The sequence below is a fragment of the Phoxinus phoxinus genome, assembly GCF_949152265.1.
Source record: "Phoxinus phoxinus genome assembly, chromosome: 11".
Lineage (NCBI taxonomy): Eukaryota > Metazoa > Chordata > Actinopteri > Cypriniformes > Leuciscidae > Phoxinus > Phoxinus phoxinus.
The window spans coordinates 34,245,642-34,266,156 of record NC_136886.1 but is presented as its reverse complement, the minus strand read 5'-3'; the positions used below and the strand labels follow the sequence as shown (position 1 = coordinate 34,266,156).

Sequence of the window (20,515 nt, the reverse complement as noted above, 5' to 3'; positions counted from 1 at the left end):
GCTCGAGTTTTATTTATTTATTATTTGTTTTGTTTGCTTGATTATTTGTATCTATCGTCTTTTACTTTACTCATATGATTCACGTATTTTATGTTTTAATATTGAAAGTGCTCCAGAAAGCAACACTTAAAAAAAAAAGAGATAGTTCACCCCAAAACGAAATTATTGTCATTATTACTGAACTAAGTAATAATGACAGACTTGTCCGAAGACTTAGTTCATCTTCTGAACAGAAATGAAGATCTTTTTTATGAAATCTGAGAGATTTCTGTCACGATATGAGTGATAAATGACAGAATTTTCATGAACTATCCTTTTAAATGATTGTAGTGAAATATTATATTAAACAGAAATGTACAAAAATAAGAGAATTTGAGAAATGCACTTTATTTCATCATTTATTTTTATTATAATGTAATGTAACGTTCCACAAATAGTATTAATAATAAGCTTAGATTTTTTCTTTCTTGTTTTTTTTATTCCACTAAATGCATATTTTATCTATAAAAATGTTCTGTTTTTATTTCGTACGGTAAATTTTTATCGACGTATTAATTTTGATATCTGTATTTCCTTCACACAGAACTTAAATGAAACGTCCAATAAATAAATAAGAGTCGGGAAGTTGATAGACATCACGTGTTGACAGTGTGTGAAGCATTTTCGATATAATGACATACAAATAAAGGCACAGATCACAGAATGGCAACTGCTTTATTCCTCTGGAATGTCGAAATGTAGGCTAGAAGAAACGTCTGAACGCTCTTTTATTAATGGTATAATCTGAAAATAAAACGTTATTCGCATCTGAGAGTTCCTGCTTATGAAAAGCACGTGATTGTAAGGTACGTTCCAAAATAAAAGTCCTCGGTCGGTCCTCTGTGAAGCTCAGTATTCAAGACGTTACAATAATGTGACTTTGCTGGACTTCAGTGTTTACCTGATTAAAATACATTTCATGTACTGCTAGAAAGCTTTTCAGAAAATATAAAATGATTAAATATCTTTGAGATATATCTACTTAGGCTATAAAATCAGAAGATGAAATAAACAGGCAGAGTAAAATATAAGAGCAATTTGCACTGGATTTCAGATAATATTAGTTATCTTACAGTGCAAAAATTACAACTGTAAAATTAATTTGATTTACTTAAAATCTACTGATGTGCTAAATTTTTTTATTTATTATTAAATTAAAAAACACCAAAGCAAAGCACCCAAACACATCTCTAAATAGATTAAAAAAAAATCATAAAACATTTTCTTTCCATGCTCAAATCATATGAAAATAAATAAGCAATAAGAAGCAAGTATTTTACTCAGACCAAATTTAATTGAAGATGAATTATAATGTTTTCCAAAAACGCTGGCAGGTTTTTTTGTTGTTGTTGTTGCACCAAGAAAAAGTTACGTTGCAGTATTTTTATCAAATAAAATAAAGCGGGTCAAATTCTTTCTCAGTACGGTTCTTTTTCCTCAAGTTTTTCTCCCACGTGGAATGATGTTATAATAAATCAGACTTGAGCCAGTTCCATTTTCACTATCAGTTAGGAAGAAGGTCAAAGGTCAAGCTCACAATTTAAGCTTTAACTTTTAAGAACTGAGCCCAAAATCTAATGACAGGCTAAAACGAAATTCAACGTATCACTAAAATAAATAAAAATCAAAAGAAAACACTATGATATAGCACTGAGAAACAGATGAACGCGCAGCATATGAAGCACATGAACAAAGTCAAGGTAGATTTGAGGCCTTTAAATCACAGCATGCACCAAAATGAATGACTTTCAGTGCAAAACATCCCTAAACAAAGGTAGAAAAGAAACATCAACAACTGAGCAGATGCTTCGCTGGCATCAGTGCACATCTAGCTAATCCAGTCTGAACTCGCCTAGATAAGATCATAAAGCATTTCTGAAGAAATATATTAGGATATGCACTTCACAAAGTCCAGTAAACTCGCTTTGAGTACACGGATGTAAAATTAAGAGCACTGTTGTTACACAAGGAATGTTGGATTCATGGAATACATATGTTTCAATAACAGCACTGACTGAGAACCATTGGTAATTCACGCAGGTCAAATGTCCCGGAGGTCAGAGGTCATGCGTTCAGGGCTCTCCAGCGGTCGCTGTCGATGCTGTTGATGCTGTGCGCGCCGCCGAACGGGCCCGACACCACGTCGTCCAGGTAGGCGCCGGAGCCGTCGATCTGCGTGCTGGAGTACGAGCCGTGGTCCAGCTCTCTGCGGCTCAGGCCCGAGGACGAGGTGTTGGGCAGGTGCACGTCCGAGTCCTCCGGCTCGTCGATCTGGGACTTGTAGGAGAAGAGGATTTTGGGCTCGGAACTGGAGAGAAATGAGGACGCAGGTTACACACAGAGGAACAGCCGTCATCTCGTTTAACTCTTACACGGGTTCCCCTCGTACACTTCTATGAGCCGCCCGCCTTTTAAAAATGACTTGTAAATCGCTCGTTATGCTTCATTATCACCAAATATTGGATTCAATCTTTTGTCAAGTTGTTTTTTTGTTTTTGTTGTGTGAGTGAGTGTGTGTGTGAGTGCCTGGGTGAGTGTGTGTGAAGGCGTGTGTGTGCGATTGCGTGTGTGTGTGCGTGAGTGTGAATGTGTGTGTGTGTGTGAATGTGTGAGTGTGTATGCATGTGAGTGTGTGCAATTATGTATTCATGTGAGTGTGTGTGTGTGTGTGTGTGTGGTGCAATTATGTATTCATGTGAGTGTGTGTGTGAGAGTTAGTGCATGAATGAGTGAGTGAGTGCGTGCGTGAGTGCCTGGGTGAGTGTGTGTGTGTATGATTATGTGTGTGTGTGTGTGTGTGTGTGTGTGTGTGATTGCATGTGTGAGTGTGAGTGTGATTATGTGTGTGAGAGTGCGTGAGTGTGAGTGTGTGTGAGTGCGTGCGTAAGTGTGAATGCGTGCGTGAGTGCCTGGGTGAGTGTGTGTGTATGATTATGTGCGTGTGTGTGTGTGTGTGTGTGTGTGAGTGCGATTGCGTGTGTGTGATTGCGTGTGTGATTATGTGTGTGAGTGCGAGTGTGTGTGATTGCATGTGTGAGTGCGTAAGTGTGAGTGTGTGTGAGAGCGAGTATGCATGTGAGTGTGAGTGCGAGTGCGTGCGAGTGTGTATGCGTGTGAATGCGTGAGTGAGTGTGTGTGTGTATCCACATGCACAGGTCCAAGGCCTTTATCTTTGCAAACACATGATGAACTTGCTCCTGAACACTAAATGTTTCTTACTTTCGATCTTCCTCGTTCATTTTAATGTCATTTTTATTTTTGACCGATATAAGCTCAGATTATGAGGCCTACAATCAGACAGTTTCAAAAATAAAAACAAAACCTGTTCTAATTGAAAGAAAACAAGTTGACAAAAAGAATGAATCAAATATTGGGTGATAATGTAGCATAACGAGAGATTTATACGCTATTTTATAGACTGGTAATTTTTTACATTACATGTTCTATTAATAAAGCAGGTTTGGCTTGGCATAGAGAAACATTCTCAGCTCATAACTTCCCCAGTTCAATGACAGTTTTTGATATATTAAAAAAAGAATCCTATGGCATTTTTAAGGAAGTTGAAAACCACAAAACCCGATTCATCTCGTCCGTAAATACATCCAGTTTCTCAGTTCTGCATTCAGAACTAAAGCGCTGCAGTGTGACAGGAACGAGTGTGTCCGGCGCACGGACGTATAATCTCTGTGACAGAAGCAGCCGAAGCAGATCTACTTACCCGAAGAACCCTTTGAGGAACGTCACGTAGATCAGAGGAGCAAACACGGAGAAGTAGAGGAATGTGGTCACGTCCACACAGCTGCAAACACACACACACAGAAACACAGTTACCGTCACTGTCTTCATCAGGAGTCAGTTTATACCCGGGGCCGGTTTCACAAAGATAGACTTTGACTATGGCTTAGATATAGTAGATAGTCAGACTTCAGATACACATCTAAATCAGACCGTTTCACAAAGCACTTAAGACTCTGACTATCTTAAGTAGGACTACACTGCAATGCAGTCTGGGTAAACTAAGACACTTTTCAAAACAAAAAACATGGCGGATCGAGAAAGCGCATTCAGCCGCTCAGTGCAGTTTATCCCAGCAGAAAATATGTGTTTGTTGGAGGAGTATATCAGTTACAAGGACATTTTACTTGGGAAATGTAGCGGAGAATGTAGTAACAAGAAGAAATGTTTGGAAAAAGACAGTTAACAGCGTTAATCCGACCGTTGAGCGTTAAAGACGTACAGAAAAGATACAAAAACGAAACCGACCATGAAGTCGTCATTATTATATATTTCCAGTATTTTACTGCGGTCCCTAAAAACCCGTTCCCTTCTCAGCGCTCTCCACGTCGTCTGCAAACCACAAATTATGAGCCGTTTTCACTTTTCTTTTGGCCGTTTGTGATGTAACTGTTACTGCTGGTTGCCAAGGTAACAGAGTCTTAGACCGAAGTTAGCCTGGGGGTAAGGTGTCTAATTTTTTTGGTCTAAATTAAGTCAGTCTTTATTTTTGTGAAACAGTCTAACTTGCATTAGACTAGTCTATGAGCAAACTTTAGACTTGTCTAACACTATAGACTGGTCTAAAACAGCTTTGTGAAACCGGCCCCTGGACATACATACATTTATAGCAATTCGTAAAAGGTAACACATTATATTATGTAAAAATAATATACAGGTGAAACTGGAAAAATTTGAATATGGTGCAAAAGTTCATTTATTTCAGTAATTCAACTTAAAAGGTGAAACTAATATATTATATAGACTCATTACATGCAAAGTGAGATATTTCAAGCGTTTATTTGTTATATTTGTGATTGTTTTGAACTCTTGGCATGAAAACAAACTGAGGTTTCTACCATTCTTTCATTTTTCATGTTCATCACTATTTCAAAATAAAGGTCTGAACATGTATGAAAATATTCTTGTTGCAAATTGATCAATTACGGCTCCTCTGTAATTTATTTTGAAAATCAGTCACCAAATATGTAAACTAGAGATTGTAAGCTTTCAAATGATATATAGTTTGTCAAGATTAGTTCAGGTTTAGTATAGGATATTACTGGTTTAAATATGTAATGGCTGTTAAATACGTAAATGCACAACTTTGGATGGAAACACAGCTCATGACACCATGTGAGATGCCTAAAAAGTCAATAGAGAACATGTTTGACAGAAAGACATGATTCTCACCACAGGCCTTCGATGATTTCAGCGCAGAGCAGCGCGCTTCCCAAACCCTGGACCAGATTCAACACGGACAGGATCGCAGCGTACACGTAAAAACCCCTCTTAGCTGAGAACGACACACACACTCACGTCATCATCTTTCCCACACGACAAACACTGAGCACACGTGACCGGAGGCCTTTACTCACATGGTAATGAGATCCTCTCTCTGATTGGAGTTTTAGGTAGAATGACTATTAAGGAATACACCTAAAAAAAAGAATAACATAAATCATTGAATACAGAAACTCGAGATGGATTCAAAAGAAAGGATGAGAGCTTAATTAGGTACCAGGAAGAAGAAACAGGAGCTGGCCAACCAGAAGTGCCGCCCGCCGTGGCCGTAGATGTTGAAGTCTTTGGCGGAGAGATGTTTGTCTGGGAAACGAATCTCCAGAGTCCCCTGAGAAAGCCAGAGATGTTGAATTAAAGCAATAACCCACATGATCTACAGTGAATTTACCACAGATAAACGGAGTCCTTACTGAAGTAACACCCAACTCATGATGAACAGATGACAGTGGGTTAAAGTGCCCCTATTATGCTATTTTAAAGCTTCCTAATTGTGTTTAGAGTCTCCTACAACAGGTTTACACGCATCTAAGGTCAAAAACACTTTAATTTCCTCATAATCTCCACTGCAGCGTCAGCTCTTTACTCTCAGTCTCTGAAACGCTTCCATCGAAGATTCAGTCTCTCTAAACCCCGCCTCTCTGAGAGCTGCTCTGCTCTGATTGGTCAGAAAGCAAACGCTCATTATCATCTGAATCTCAGCTCTTGATCACAGTAGCCAAGTTTCCATCCACTTGTCAATCGAATTATCTGAAGTTCGGTAAAAAAACTCATGCGAATAAAGCTGGTGAAAGTGTGTTTCCATCCAACAGCTTTAAAGCGAATAAAAACATGTACGTAATGACGTCACACGCTGTTTTGCGATCAAATTGGTATATCGAATTGATTTGAGACATTTTAAGGTGTTTCCATTCATTTTCGCACTGAATCGCACAACATTCAAGCCTACATTTGTAAACAAAGTTTTGCTAGACAAAATGCAATTCCTTATTTATTCGGCAAATAACGTTTCCAGCAGCGTTTATCGCATAAGCCGTATATCGATCAAGATCAAATCCGATGAGACCGAACGCATTTCATTTGAGTCGATATTCATGAAATTCAATCGAATTTTACTGTTTCCATAAGACATTTTTCATTCGATATCACTTATTCGGATAAAAAACGTGTGGATGGAAACATAGCTAGTGATACGAACAGTAACGATGGCGTGGGTTTTACCGTATCAATCTCATCACAGTGGATTTGCTTTGTCAGCAGAAAACAGCGTCTTCTCCACATGAACAACACAAACCAAACTCCTCCAGTCTCAGATACACTACAGTGATTGAGGGCGGAGCTAAGAGACGCTGTTCAGCCAATCAAGACCACAGGCTGGCATTATGCAAATCAGGAAGTGAGACTGAAATTACGGATGACTCGTTTCAGTTCAGAATCACTTCTTTCTTTAAGGAGACTCCATTTATCTGCACTTTGACCTTTAAAACTTTGCAGAGCTTTTACATCCACAAACCGCTTTATTACATACTACATGAAAGGTATAATCTGAAAAAGCATAATAGGGGCACTTTAAGGATACACGCTCACTAAAGAGTGCAGTAAATGTCTCTAACACACCTGTGTGATGGAGTACGCCAGAGACAGGACCGCAGTGATGGCCAACACACGCTTGATGCTGGACTTACTCTCCAGATGGCCTGAACAAACACAGTCATAAAACACGTCACTTTAACAGGAAGTGCAGCACATTGAGACAGAGCGTATTTAGGCCACGCCCACACCGTTCGGCTCCATTGACTCTGCATTGCGAGAGGCTCCTCCTCGTCATTTCTTGCTTCTAACTAAAGACAGAAAAATGGCTAAAAGCTGCTGTGTGACGAGGTGTCCAGCAAACAAGCTGAGAAACCCAGAAATACGTGTTTATAAGCTGTCGACCCCAAAAAACGAGCGTTTAAGGACTTAAAAGTGGATCAGGCAGTTGAGACAGAGCATAACGTGTCTCATTACTCTGAGAACTAGCGTACGCCGCTGGAGGAGAACTTCATCGGCCACACAGGATCGCTTATCTTACAGAAATATAATATATAAAACTGACATTTGGATATTTGACTCACCAGTGACCAAATGTTTAACTTACTGCACACGCAACTGTGTTTTTAGTGCATACTGAGTGTCAGGATCCCACAATTTACCCATTCGTTCCAGCCTGTGTCCACTTTTAAGTCCTTAAACGCTCGTTTTTTGGGGTCGACAGCTTATAAAACCGTATTTCTGGGTTTCTCAGCTTGTTTGCTGGACACCTCGTCACACAGCAGCTTTTAGCCATTTTTCTGTCTTTAGTTAGAAGCAAGAAATGACGAGGAGGAGCCTCTCGCAATGCAGAGTCAATGGAGACGGCTGGATTGCCCCCCCCCCCCCCCGGTATGGGCGTGGCCTTCAGATTATGACGCGTTACGCTCTGTCTCTATATTAGAAATAACACTTTATTTTAATAGGCTCTCACTGCACTATAAGTTACAATGCAACATGTACATTCACAAAACATGGAAATGTCTTTAAATCACTGTCAGTTGCTTTAAAAAAGTAGATGTTTATAAGAAACACACACACACACACACGATGAGGCATGTTATATCTCGACCCCCTCTGTATATTTCAGCGTATATACGATAAGATATCCCAAAATACACATGCATAAAACAGGAACGTACCAAAAGCCAATCCGAGTATGATGACGCTGAGCTCAGTAGCCAATAAAAAGAACCTTGTGATTTCCCAAAGCACCTGTAAACACACACACAAACACACACACACACACACACGGATTCAAATCACAATTGAGTTCAATACAGCATCATCAAACACATCAAATTCAGACGATATTTACTCTCTTTATTCATGTTCCGGGTCTGATTGTGAAACATTCATCAGTCACAGTATTGTAAAGAAATTAATGTTTGTTTTCATAATCCATCATTATAATGTAATAACTTTGTTTCAACTCAACTTTCTGTGCCTTCAATCACTTATAATATCACTTGAATTTCACAGTCTAATCATTATTACAATGTAAAATAGAAGTTTTCTATGTGGAATATATACAGTAAAGTTTAATTTATTCCTGTGATCAAAGCTGAATTTATTTAGCATCATTACTCCAGTCTTCAGTGTCACATGATCCTTCAGAAATCTGTATAATATGATGATCTGATGCTCAAGAAACATTTATGATTAGGGCTGTTAAACGATTAACCGTTTACAGCCCTATTTATGATGATTATCAATGTTGAGAACAGTTTTGCTACTTCATATTTCTGTGGAAACTTGCATTTTTAGGATTCTTTGATGAATAGAAAGTTCAAAAGAACAGAAATTCTTTAGTAACATTATAAATGTCTTTACTGCCACTTTCCATCAATGTAATGTTTCTTGCTGAAGTATTAAAGTATTAATTTCTCACTGTATAAAGAATCTTTCTGACCCCCAAACGTTTGAACGGTAGTGTGTCAAACACATTACACCTGTAAAGCAGCATGGCTTAGATAACAGGAAAAAGTAAAAACATTGCGCCCCCAAAACTTCTTTTCATGTCTATAATTTGCTTCTTAAGGTTGTATGCAGTACCATAAATATTTAAAGATTGACTGAAATCAGTATGAAGTATAGTTGTGTGTGTGTGTGTGTGTACCTTGTCTATGAGTGTGGCGGCGCTGGACGCGCTGACGGTCATGGAGACGATCGCACGTGTGATTCCCACAGCCGCCACCACAAACACCTGAACAACACAAGAGAAGCACCGTCACCACTCGAGACCACAGCACACGTGCGGAGAGACAGAAAACACACTTTCATCAACTTTATAGTGTAGCGGGTGAAAACTTCAACAACACACAGGATTTAAAGGGACCAAAAATGAACATTCGGTAACACTTTACTTTACAGTGTCCTTGTTACATATGTTACATGTACTTACCATAGTAATAACAGTAAACTATGCATAATTACATGCAACTAACCCTCAACCAAACCCTACTCTAACTAGGGCTGTTAAACGATTAATCGCGATTAATCGCATCCAAAATAAAAGTTTGTGTTTACATAATAAATGTGCGTGTACTGTGTATAATTATTTTATATATATAAATACACACATGCTTGTATATATTTAAGAAATATTTGCATGTATATACTGTATATAGATTTATATATAATATCTATTATATATAAATTATAAATATTTTATATATAAATAAATAAAAAATCGTAAATATATACATGAACGTGTGTGTATTTATATATACTGGTTTATAAAATAATTATACACAGTACACACACATTTATTATGTAAACACAAACTTTTATTTTGGATGCGATTAATCGCGATTAATCGTTTAACAGCCCTAGCTCTAACCCTATAGTAAGTACATGTAAAAAAAAATTAAATATAAAAAAACAAGTATAATGCAGCGGGTGAAAACTTCTCAACACACAGGGACCAAAAATGAAAATTCAGTAACACTTTATTTTACAGTGTCCTTGTTACTTATACTTACCATAGTAATAACAGTAAATGATGCATATTTACATTCAACAAATCCTAAACCAAACCCTAATCCTACTCTAACCCTATAGTAAGTACATGTAGTTGCTTAATATTACTCAGTACTTAAATATAATATATAATTACACAGTAACAATGACACCTTAAAATAAAGTGTAACCATAAATCCTGTCATCATTTACTCACTCATGTTGTTCCAAACCTGTAAGAGTTTCTTTCTTCTGTTGAACACAAACGTAGATATTGTAAATAATGTTGGTACAAAAAAAAAAAAGTTGATTGGAGCCATTGACTTCCATAGTATTGTTTTCCTACTATGGGGTCCATCAACTGCGTGGTACCAACATTCCTCAAGATATCTTCTTTTGTGTTCAAATAGAGGACAGAAACTCATACTTGTTTGGAACGACACGAGTGAGTAAATGATGATTTTTTTTTGTTTTTGGGTGAACTGTCCCTTTAAGATTTAGTGCTTTAGGTTTCACTCACAGGTCCACACTGCAGTTTCGGGTCGTGTGAGATGTTCTGCTTACCAGTATGTAAAACGCCACGAATATGGGGCTGGAGGTCAGGCGGATCTTAGCGCGAGCGGAAGGAAGTTTCCACACCAGGAACACCAGGAACGCCACGTTCGGGATGAGCAGCATCAGATCCCAGTAACGAACCCTGACGGACAAACAGAGACGGACCGTTACGAGTCTCCAACAGAAGCTTGACTAGTGTGGAGACAGCGTTCATTAAAGGGGGGGGGGGTATAATGCCCTTTCCACAAGATGTCAAATAAGTCTCTGATGTCCCCAGAGTGTGTGTGTGAAGTTTTAGCTCAAAATACCCCACAGATATTTTTATATAGCATGTTAAAGTCACTTTTTGAGGGTGAGCAAAAACACACCGTTTTGTGTCTGTCCCTTTAAATGCAAATGAGCTGCTGATCCCGGCACAGGGGGCGGAGCTTCAAGAGCTCATGTCCTTTTACCTCACACACACACACACACCAAAAACAGGAATTTCAACTTTGACGCTGTGATGGAAAACACCTGTTTGCCCGCACATACACCTGGTAACTGTATATTGTATTACGTGTGTCTCTCTGTAGAGGACATTAAGAGTTGAAAGTGATGTCGTTGAGATTCACAAATAATTTTTAGGATTCAGAATAATTTTCCTCCTTAACTTGTTCTCTATCAGTAAAAAGAAAAATATATGTATACATTTTTTTATACTAGTATACATATATGTATTCGCAGTTCCTGCAGTCAACAAAGTTTAATTTTAAGCTTTATTTGATAAACATATATAGACCAAACTTGTAAGAAACTCTATGTAATGAAACTCTATATAATTGAATCATTTGTTTATATAATATTTATGTCCTGTATTATTGCAAAATGTCTAATTCTGTGTATTAACCTGTTTTGAGACAACTATGGATCAAAAGTTTTTTGTTATTTTTAAAATATTAATACTTGTATTCAGCAAGGATGCATTAAATTGATCAAAAGAGACAGTAAAGACATTTATAATGTTACAAACGATTCAATTTTAAATAAATGCTGTTCTTTTGAACTTTCTATTCATCAAAGAATCCTGAAAAAATATATATCACAAAAACCAAAAAAATCTGAAGTAGCACAACTGTTGTCAACATTGATAATAATAAAAATAAATGTCTTTGAACAGCAAATCAGCATATCAAAAATTCAGCTGTGCATCACAGGAATAAATTACATTTTACAATATATTCAGACAGAAAACAGCACTTTGAGAAAGTTTTTCTGTCGAAAACATTTAATAAATCTTACCGACCCCACTCTTGTGAAAAGCAGTGTGTAATACAAAACATGAAAATATTATGTAGTCCCAAAAAAAAAATATTGTTGATTTTTGTGAACTTTATTCACTTGTTGTTTAAAAAGAAATTCTCCGCTTTAAACTCACTCTTCTTTAAATAAATAAAACAGAATTTCTGCTTTAAAACCTCAACTAAAGTTTCAAGAACATTACTCAGATACAAAAGGAAATTCCAAACAATAGACCTTCCTCGGCCTAGTGTTTTTATTTCTATTTAATTTGCTGATAAGTGATTTTAACAAACAAGGAGAGGAAGTTATCTTGACCGAAGCACCAGAAGAGTCTCTTTAAAACACTCACTAACACACACACACACACACACACACACACACACACACACACACACACACACACGGGAAGACAAACCCATCCCAGCAGAACCACTCACTAACACACACACACCCTCAGAGGAAGACAACCCCATCCCAGCAGAACCACTCACTAACTAACACACACACACACACACACACACCCTCAGAGGAAGACAAACCCATCCCAGCAGAACCACTCACTAACACACACACACACACACCCTCAGAGGAAGACAAACCCGTCCCAGCAGAACCACTCACTAACACACACACACACACACACACACACACACACACACACACACACACACACACACACACACACACACACCCTCAGAGGAAGACAAACCCATCCCAGCAGAACCACTCACTAACACACACACACACACACACACACACACACACACACACACACACACACCCTCAGAGGAAGACAACCCCGTCCCAGCAGAACCACATCATAAGAAGAATGGCATCTACGCTAATTTTAGTGTCTTTGTTTATCCCGAGGTTTTCCCGCAGCCTGCCGACTCCAGATCTGAGGAAGGACCTTCGCCTGGACCCGATGACAACGCAGCGCTGAAGTGCCGACTAGCCTCTCCCTATGGAGGATCCCTTTACCACTCTACAGATAAAGCGGTCGGGATCATTTCGGTTTGGCGGATCTACCCCGAAGTGATAAAACTCTATCTAAAAATGTTTAAGGCCAGACAAGTAGTTTGTAGAGAATTACAAACATGCGCACATATATTCAAACACATAACTATAGAATGAATTCTTGATGCACACGTGAGCATCAGTGTTTCTCACAGGTTCAGTTTAAAGTCTGTGTAGAGAGAACGGTGTCTCTAATTTAATAACTAATGATCGTTGCGACGGAAGTGAATCAATCAAAACTAACTTTAGCTGGAAAATATCTTTATTCAAGAACCGCTATAAAGACAAAACAATCCGTTACCTCAAATTATACGTTTATCTCTGTAAAGCAGGTTTGAAACAATTTACATTGTTAAAAGCGCTTTATAAATTAAGATGACTTGACTAACACACACACACACACATCCTCAGAGGAAGAGCAGGTCCACTGCAGAACCACTCACTAACACACACACACACACACACACACACAGGAAGACAACCCCGTCCCAGCAGAACCACTCACTAACACACACACACACACACACACACACACACACACACACAGGAAGACAACCCCGTCCCAGCAGAACCACTCACTAACACACACACACACACACACACACACACAAACACACACACACACACACACACACACACCCTCAGAGGAAGACAACCCCGTCCCAGCAGAACCACTCACTAACACACACACACACACCCTCAGAGGAAGACAACCCCGTCCCAGCAGAACCACTCACTAACACACACACACACACACACACACACACACACACACACACACACACACACAGGAAGACAACCCCGTCCCAGCAGAACCACTCACTAACACACACACACACACACACCCTCAGAGGAAGACAACCCCGTCCCAGCAGAACCACTCACTAACACACACACACACACACACACACACACACACACACACACACACCCTCAGAAGAAGTCAAACCCGTCCCAGCAGAACCAGAAGGGACTTTTAATAAGAATCCAGCGGACAGTCCCGTTTGATAGAGCCGTTACTGGCACAGAAACGAAAGCAGAATTGAAAGCTCGTGTTGCTAACGGCCTCCACAACTAACATCACATTTCACACACTTCACAGGCGCTAGTGTCAGATCCCACAGCAGATCACCCGCGTCTGTGAGAACACTGAGATTACACTGCACTCTTCAGGCATTCAAACATGGCAAACAGCCCAGATGAAAACTACAGTCAGCTTCTCACACTCTCTCTCACACACACACACACACACACACACACACACACACACACACACACACACACACACACACACACACTTCACTTTACTACACAGAAATAGATTATTCTTCCTAATTCTAGAATTAGGAAGTATGCTTATATGCAAATTAGACTACATCACAGAAAAGATAAAGCAAAGACAAAAATGCAAATGTATCATAACGCCATATAGGCTTCAGGTGAAACTCGAAAAATGTGAATATTGTGCAGAAGTTCATTTAATTCAGTAATTCAACTTAAAAGGTGAAACTAATATATTATATAGACTTATGAAAAATTCAAAAATCCCCAAATTCAAAATCAGAATATTGTGATAAGCAGATTTTCATAAGCTGTAAGCCATAATCATCAACATTATAACAAATAAAGGCTTGAAATATCTCACTTTGCATGTAATGAGTCTATATAATATATTAGTTTCACCTTTTAAGTTGAATTACTGAAATTAATGAACTTTTGCACCATATTCTAATTTTTCCAGTTTTATAATGTATGCAAAAATAAGACTACATGATTTCAGACAATCACAGAAAAGCAACGAGAAAAATGCAAATGTACATAACGCCACACACACACTTGCACATGAAAGCGCAGTTACCTGGACTCTCCGATGTCGTCGTACAGGATCTGCAGACACTTGTGTGGTTTGGTGATGTTGATCTCCTGGTCAGGGTTGAACTGGGAGCTGTTCTCCACAGTGGGAAACACACTGGTGTTGCCATACTGGACCAACCTTCTCGCATCGGTCACGGTCTCCAGCATTCTGGACTAAACCTCTGCAAGACACACACACACACACACTCAGTTTACACTCGCACTCACACACAGAACATTCACACGCCATGCATGTAGAGCATATATTTATTTAAGGGTTATTAATGTTAAAATGCACAAGATCAGATTCACAACTATGTCGAAAACACAGTAATTTCACATGAAAGAAATTAACGTACTTTCAGAAATTCTAAATATTGCCTTGGCAAGTACTAAAATCACTAAAACTAAAATAAAAATAAAGCTAAATATGAAAACAACAAACAAACAAACCTTTTACAAACTAAAATCACTAAAACTAAAATAAAAATAAAGCTAAATATGAAAACAACAAACAAACAAACCTTTTACAAACTAAAATCACTAAAACTAAAATAAAAATAAAGCTAAATAGAAAAACAACAAACAAACAAACCTTTTACAAACTAAAATCACTAAAAATAAAATAAAAATAAAGCTAAATAGAAAAACAACAAACCTTTTGAATACTAAAATAAAAAAAAATAAAAAAATCACTAAAGCTAAAATATAAACTGAAAATATACAAATAAACACTAATTAAAATGCACATAAATACTATAATAGTATATAAATAATACCAAAACAACACTGCCCACCATTAGATCATTTCATGGCTGTTCATCGTTCCTTAAATAGACATTTTATATCAATGTATTTTTTTTTTAAATGTTATATTTCTAAGAGACCGGAATGTTTCGGATGTAGCAAAGTTCCTTCGCTGGAATGTGTGTGTGTGTGTGTTTAAAGATAAATTACGTTACATAACTGAGTTCACAGTCTAACACAACACACACTGATCCAAATACAGATTCAAAGCTTCAATGAACTATAATATTTCTGTATGTGTACGGCACGAATGTCATGTTTATATTGGAATGTATCATATGACACAATTTTCACTCACTCTCACACTCACACACACACACACACACACACACTGCACGGATATATATATCAGCTGATAAACCTTATAAACACAGCTCACCTTTAAGTGAAGATGATCTCAGATCAGAGGCTGGTGTGTTTCAGCATTAACGTGATCATAGGTTATTAGTCGAGGCATAATAACTTTAGTCGGAGTGTCGGTTGTTTGTTGTTTACAGGCGGAACGAAACTGATGCGTCAGTCGCGATTCGTTTGTCAGATAAAAGTCAGCGTGAATGCGTTGTCGTTTCAAAGATGGCCGCCATCATTGAGACATTTCATAATAAAAGACTCACGGAAAACAATACATAGGTTTTGTTTTATTTTATTTTACTTTAGTTTATATTGCAGTACAAATATTTTGTTTAATGCGTATATATATATATATATATATATATATATATATATATATATATATATATACTTATTATATATTGTTTAAATCCTATTAATTAAAGTAAAAACAATTTCCATCGTACACATCTATAGTTTATCAGTACCAATATTTTTGTGGTGATAATAAAGCACACTAAAATGTGACATTTTATATAGCCTAAAAAGACGACACAGATCCCCATATAAGTGACACTTCAAAATAAAAGGCTAACCACCCTACCGAAGTCAATGGTCACCATGCAGGCAACACTTCAAAATAAAAGTCAAAATGACAATAAAATAATCTTTGGGGTTTTGAAAAAAGACAATACACAAATAATTAGAAAAATTGGATTCTACTGTTTATTTAAATGTAGACAAAACAAGTATTAATGAACATTATAAAATAACAGAAGCAGAAAATGTTGTAAATGGCAAGCAAATGCAATGTAGGCTTGTATTAATGTCACATGCTCAAATGAATCACATGAGTCGAGAAACACCATCCTTTGATTAAATTAAACATTGCAAGCAGAATGAATGTGACAATTTATGTGTGGCAAGATGCATTCAGTGCATAAGAGGTGAACATTAATGACTTATTGCATCGTAACTTCATCAGAAATATGAATTTAAAAAAATATTTGCACAAGGTGAAAGTAGTGCGGAAACAAATGGTGTACTCTAATGTCCATTTAAATAATCTCCCAATACACAGCTGTAATGCAGTGCACCAAACTTTATCAATAAGTACCAGTCTGTGGTGATGAGTTTGTAGAGTTTGTAGGTTTAAACATGCCATCTGCAATAGTCCATTGTAAGGTGTGTATGAAATAGCTAGTTGACTGTTATGTGTGCTTTGGGCTGACCAGACATCATCCTCACGGCCAGATACACCGGGTGCGTAAAGCTCACTGTAAAGGTGTGCAGGTGAGTTTTATCCCCACTCACGTCACTAACGCTGTAAAACGCTAAAGAGCCAGAGCTGAAGCTGAGGTGTATCTCCATTCTCTTCAGAGATGGCGTACGTCGAAGTGGCGTGTCCTTTCCTTTCTCGTACGCCCTCAGAAGGTTATCACAGTACATGAGGCACCAGGATCCAGCGCTGCTCTCCAGACCACTACTAGAACCGGACCGGGGAAGTTCGCCGTAGCACACGGCCAGAACCCAAGGACAACCATCGGCTTGAAAAGTCCAAAGATGCTCTCCTTGGACGAAGCTCTGGGAGCTCAAAGCTTGGAAAAAACTGGTGAACCTCTGAGAACTGGTTGGATACGGCTGTTTGGCGACGCTAAAAGACACGGTTTTAAGGTCTTCCGATAAGACCAGATTGGGATGGATGGTGTCGGGGTTGAATGTCACCTCGGATGGGTTGAGAATGACCCGTAAAGCCCTCTGAGCAGATCCAAGTCCAAGACGGAGTTGGTTGTTTTGGTGCTCGATTTTCTCACAGACTTTTTTCAAATTCCGGGATAATTCCAGATCGCTCGGAAAGTCCCGCAGAGGCTCCACGCTCAAGCTGGAAACTTGGCTCTCGACGTCACCGAAACACGCGTCCTCCGCCTCGCCCGTTAACGCGTTGACCCGGACTTCAGCCGTTCTCAGCTGCCTTTGGAGATCTGATAGCATCTGCACTCTTTTCCCAACAGCGTCTTCCCTGGGCTTCAGTACGACCTCCAAAAGTTTCATCCCAGTCTTTCTGTAGGTCTCCAGGAGCTCTGCCATCTCCTCCAGAACGTTGCTCACATCGTTCCTAAGATCAGCATGTGTCGCTTTGACCGAGGCTTCTCTAGCCGTTTCTTTATTGACCAGATCATCGACTAGAGCAAGCTTTTTTTGAAGACTAGTTATAATGGGATTTAATCTAGACCTCCGTCCATTGGCTTCCGTCTCCTCAAGAGAGTTTTCGCCACAATCTGTTGACGTGGACTCATCAGAGTTTGTTCTGTCTTCTGAAGATGCCTCATCGTTGGTTATCTTGTCTTCTGCGCTGGGCTGAAGTTCACCAAAAGCACTGTTGGCCTTGTAGTTCTCAACCACTTGTTTCAGTTTGACGTTTCTCGGCAGGGACTCTGGGCTGAGATGTTCCTGTCCACATACTGGGCAACAAAGTTCTTGAGCAGATCCAGATGTTTTGTCCTGATCAGGTGTTTCCAGGCAAACCAGGCAGAAACTGTGAGCACAAGGAAGAGTGACCGGGTCGAGGAAGAGCTGGAGACAGATGGGACAGGTGAGCTCTGGCTCCAAACAGCTCTCTGAATATAAGTCTGCCATTATGATTGTCTCTGGTAACTATGTAATACAGACAAAGAAAATGTATAGTTACATATATGGTCATTTGGCTTCATGCAAATATATAGGTGGCAGATTGTTTGTCTCCCTTCATGGAAATAAAAATAGGAACTATACGGTTATCCGGACCACACATGTGTCTTTTAGTCCCGTATTGTCCGTATAGTCATCCCTGATTGGTCTTAACCCCAGTGACGGGTAGGTTTAGGGGCGGGGTTAGGGGTAGGCCATCGTATGATTGGTCTTAACCCCAGTGACGGGTAGGTTTAGGGGCGGGGTTAGGGGTAGGCCATCGTATGATTGGTCTTAACCCCAGTGACGGGTAGGTTTAGTGGCGGGGTTAGGGGTAGGCCATCGTATGATTGGTCTTAACCCCAGTGACGGGTAGGTTTAAGGGCGGGGTTAGGGGTAGGCCATCGTATGATTGGTCTTAACCCCAGTGACGGGTAGGTTTAGGGGCGGGGTTAGGGGTAGGCCATCGTATGATTGGTCTTAACCCCAGTGAGAGATAGGTTTAGGGGCGGGGTTAGGGGTAGGCCATCGTATGATTGGTCTTAACCCCAGTGACGGGTAGGTTTAGGGGCGGGGTTAGGGGTAGGCCATCGTATGATTGGTCTTAACCCCAGTGACAGGTAGGTTTAGGGGCGGGGTTAGGGGTAGGGCATCGTGTGGTCCGGATAACCGTATAGTACCTAAAAATATTTCTAAATAGAAGTACATCTGAAATTGCAATCTTAATTATTAACTTTCTCAATGTATTTTCATTTGATCATGGCGACATAAAAGTGGAAAAACAGGCTTCATAAAACTGAGGCTAAACCACGGGAGTCACATGGATTACTTTAATGTCTTTACTACCTTTCTGGGGCGGTTGAAAGTGGTAGTTGCGTAGTTGCGTAGCTGTCAATGGAGGGACAGAAATCTCTCAGATTTCATCAAAAATGTCTTCATTTGTGTTCTGAGGATGAACGAAAGTCTTATGGGTTTGGAACGACATGATGGTGAGCAATTAATGACAGTTTTCATTTTTGGGTAAACTAACCCTTAATAGAAGATAATAGGCCTAATCTTTTCTTTTTTTAAAAATCCAATAAAACAGCATCCAGAATTGTGTTATCGTCCACATTAAGTTAATAAAACGTTCATTCCGAATGCTTTTTGAATGTTGAAAACGTCATTTAAAAAAAAAATGATTTAAAAACGTTTGAAAATTAAGAGAACATTCCATCATCAAACATTCTGGGAACGTTAGATTCGAATGTTCTCTGAGCGTTCTGAAACAAGAAACATTAACACAAACGTCAAAAGGTTTAAAAAACGTTCCAAATTAACATTTTTATGTTAACATTTTGAGACCAGATAACCAGGAACAAACGCTCTCAGGAAAAACGTTTGATCATAACTCTGAGAGAACATGTTCAGAACGTTAGCCAAAGTTCTGAGAACGTTAACAGGGATGTTATTATTTGTGGTCAGATTGTCAAATGCTAAAATAAAGCACCAGAACGCAAACTAGCGGCGAGTGTATCGTCCTGACCATGAACCCGCTACAGAGTGTGTGTGTGTGTGTGTGTGTGTGTGTGTGTGTGTGAACGAGGCTCGACTTTGACACCTTCCTCTTATATGACCACTAACCCACACCACACACACTCTCATGTCCTAAATCTTGCCCTTCTGTTTATCGCGTGTAGTATAAAAGTAGAAACCTTTCACAAAGACGTGGGCGCTTTTAGCTGTTGATGTTCAGCCATTTTCAAACATAAATTATAAGCGTGCATGTCTTACCTAGAACGCGCACAGAACTCGATGTAGATCTACATGTCGAACTGTCTGTCACCAACAACACGATATAATGTTTTCGTCTAAATCCAGTCAAAGGCCCGTTAACGCCCGCAGTGATGATAATAATCGGTGCAGTTTCGTTTCCCTGCCGTTACCATCCGTCGCACCGTCTACATCATCATGTGTGTGTGTGTGTGTAACCCAGAGATTATTGTTCATAAAACAGACAGTGAGTATATCGTCAGGGTTGAAGGAGCGCATGTGATCTGCATTTACAGCCATACACACCTTTATTTACCCAAACTCTCCTGCAGCTCCGTGTTTACTGACACACTCCACACACTCCACACATACGAGATACAGCCACACAGTA

At 39.1% G+C, this 20,515-nt stretch overlaps 2 protein-coding genes across 6 annotated transcripts; both read right to left on the bottom strand.

Moving 5' to 3' along the window:
• Positions 1-697: 697 nt before the first annotated feature.
• On the bottom strand, positions 698-15,950 carry tpra1 (transmembrane protein, adipocyte asscociated 1). The gene is made up of 11 exons (XM_079627934.1): positions 15,755-15,950; positions 14,573-14,750; positions 10,429-10,561; positions 9,023-9,109; positions 8,046-8,118; positions 6,952-7,031; positions 5,555-5,665; positions 5,412-5,472; positions 5,227-5,329; positions 3,758-3,838; positions 698-2,347 (listed from the first exon to the last, which is right to left on the bottom strand). The coding sequence occupies exons 2-11, from the start codon at positions 14,734-14,736 to the stop codon at positions 2,104-2,106; spliced, it is 1,137 nt and encodes a 378-aa protein (XP_079484060.1). The 5' UTR covers positions 14,737-14,750; positions 15,755-15,950; the 3' UTR covers positions 698-2,103.
• A 460-nt stretch (positions 15,951-16,410) lies between these two features.
• Positions 16,411-20,503, bottom strand: trim107 (tripartite motif containing 107). 5 transcript variants are annotated; one of them, XM_079627932.1, is made up of 3 exons: positions 20,431-20,503; positions 19,219-19,318; positions 16,411-18,360 (listed from the first exon to the last, which is right to left on the bottom strand). In XM_079627932.1, the coding sequence occupies exon 3, from the start codon at positions 18,340-18,342 to the stop codon at positions 16,906-16,908; it is 1,437 nt and encodes a 478-aa protein (XP_079484058.1). In that variant the 5' UTR covers positions 18,343-18,360; positions 19,219-19,318; positions 20,431-20,503; the 3' UTR covers positions 16,411-16,905. The 5 variants fall into 5 exon arrangements, with proteins under 5 accessions (XP_079484058.1, XP_079484057.1, XP_079484059.1 ...); XM_079627931.1 differs by lacking the exon at positions 20,431-20,503 and adding an exon at positions 20,146-20,373; XM_079627933.1 differs by lacking the exon at positions 20,431-20,503 and adding an exon at positions 19,403-19,948.
• Between the last annotated feature and the right edge of the window lie 12 nt (positions 20,504-20,515).

Bases quoted from the DNA above. Each gene is read 5' to 3' on its own strand.
- trim107 (XM_079627932.1), bottom strand. From the start codon at position 18,342: ATGGCAGACTTATATTCAGAGAGCTGTTTGGAGCCAGAGCTCACCTGT.
- tpra1 (XM_079627934.1), bottom strand. From the start codon at position 14,736: ATGCTGGAGACCGTGACCGATGCGAGAAGGTTGGTCCAGTATGGCAAC. The intron at 9,110-10,428 runs GTAAGCAGAACA...TGTGTTGTTCAG, and splicing joins TCGTGGCGTTTTACATACTG to GTGTTTGTGGTGGCGGCTGT. The intron at 7,032-8,045 runs GTACGTTCCTGT...GTGTTTGTTCAG, and splicing joins CATACTCGGATTGGCTTTTG to GCCATCTGGAGAGTAAGTCC.